General features: G+C 54.3%; 1 protein-coding gene across 2 annotated transcripts in view; it reads left to right on the top strand.

Moving 5' to 3' along the window:
* Positions 1–6: 6 nt before the first annotated feature.
* The window catches only part of BRD7 (bromodomain containing 7), a 35472-nt gene continuing 34364 nt past the window's right edge, over positions 7–1114 (top strand). For both annotated transcript variants that reach the window (XM_019505693.1, XM_019505691.1), the window contains exons 1-2: positions 7–89; positions 191–393. In XM_019505693.1, coding sequence (XP_019361238.1) covers positions 41–89; positions 191–393 — 252 coding nt within the window. In that variant the 5' untranslated portion in view covers positions 7–40. The remainder of the gene's footprint in view (positions 90–190; positions 394–1114) is intronic.

Here is a 1114-nt window from a genome sequence, read left to right as displayed (position 1 = left end):
CGTGACCCCGGGGCGCAGGGGGGCCCGCGTCGCCGCCGCCATGGGCAAGAAGCACAAGCGGCACAAGGCCGATAAGCGCCCTTATGAAGGTAGCGCGAGGCGGGAGGGCGGGCCTTGCGGGGAAGGGGAGCGGCCCAGGCGCGGTCGCCCCCGCACGCTGACCGCGTTCTCCCCCCTCCTCCCCCCGCAGAGTACGTGGAGAAGCCCCTGAAGCTGGTGCTGAAGGTGGGAGGCAGCGAAGTGACGGAGCTGTCCACGGGGAGCTCGGGGCACGACTCGAGCCTGTACGACGACAAGGCCGAGCATGAGAAGCACAAGAAGAGGAAGAAGAGGAAGAAGGGAGAGAAGCAGCCGCCGGGGGAGGAGAAGGAAAAGAGAAAGAGGAGAGTCAAGGTAGTCATGGGCGCAGTTAAGGTTTCAGAGGCAGGGGCATGAGGGGTGATGCTGGGCCGCTCCTGAGCTTTCTTCCCTTCCCGACCTGTGTTAGAAGCAGGCCCAGGGGCAGATGCAACATGCCTGCTGTAGGGGTCATTTACTGCCTGTCCTGTTTTGTGGTAAATTTGCTCTGTAGTGAGACAGACGTGTGACCAGGTCTCCTAAGGTAGCTCTCTGGAGGAGGTGCTGCTTCCACCTCCAGCCATGAGGAGTCTGCACTGGGAAGGGGCTCCCTGGGAGTAAAGTTGACAGAGGTGGGAGATATGCAGCACTTAAACTGGAGAATAGCAAAGACTGGTTTGCCGTGGGCTCTCTCCAGCTTTTCTCTAAGTAAATTGAGACTATGTCAGGGTAATGTGTCGTGTGTCCACACCCAAGGGGGATGTGAATGCATTTTGTTCTTCGATGGGAGTAGGTGATGCTCTCAAAGCACTGCATCTTCCTTATTTTTTCCCCTCCTCATATTAAAGGATGTTAATGTGATCTAGCTGAAACTTTCTTACCTAAATTAAAAATTGTCCAGCTTGACAATTAAGAGGGCAAATCCTAATTTGTTGTCACAGGCACTTCGAGTAAGCACATAGCACAATATTCCAACTATAGAAATCAGTGTAGAGGCATCGGAAATCTTTGGTTTACTCTCCTTTCATAGTTTCATAGTTTCTAGGGTCGGAAGGGA

This window comes from Gavialis gangeticus, unplaced genomic scaffold, assembly GCF_001723915.1.
Source record: "Gavialis gangeticus isolate Ggan-Ray unplaced genomic scaffold, GavGan_comp1, whole genome shotgun sequence".
Classification (NCBI taxonomy): domain Eukaryota; kingdom Metazoa; phylum Chordata; order Crocodylia; family Gavialidae; genus Gavialis; species Gavialis gangeticus.
Note: the sequence above shows the minus strand (reverse complement) of the source record. Positions and strands in the feature narration are given on the sequence as shown.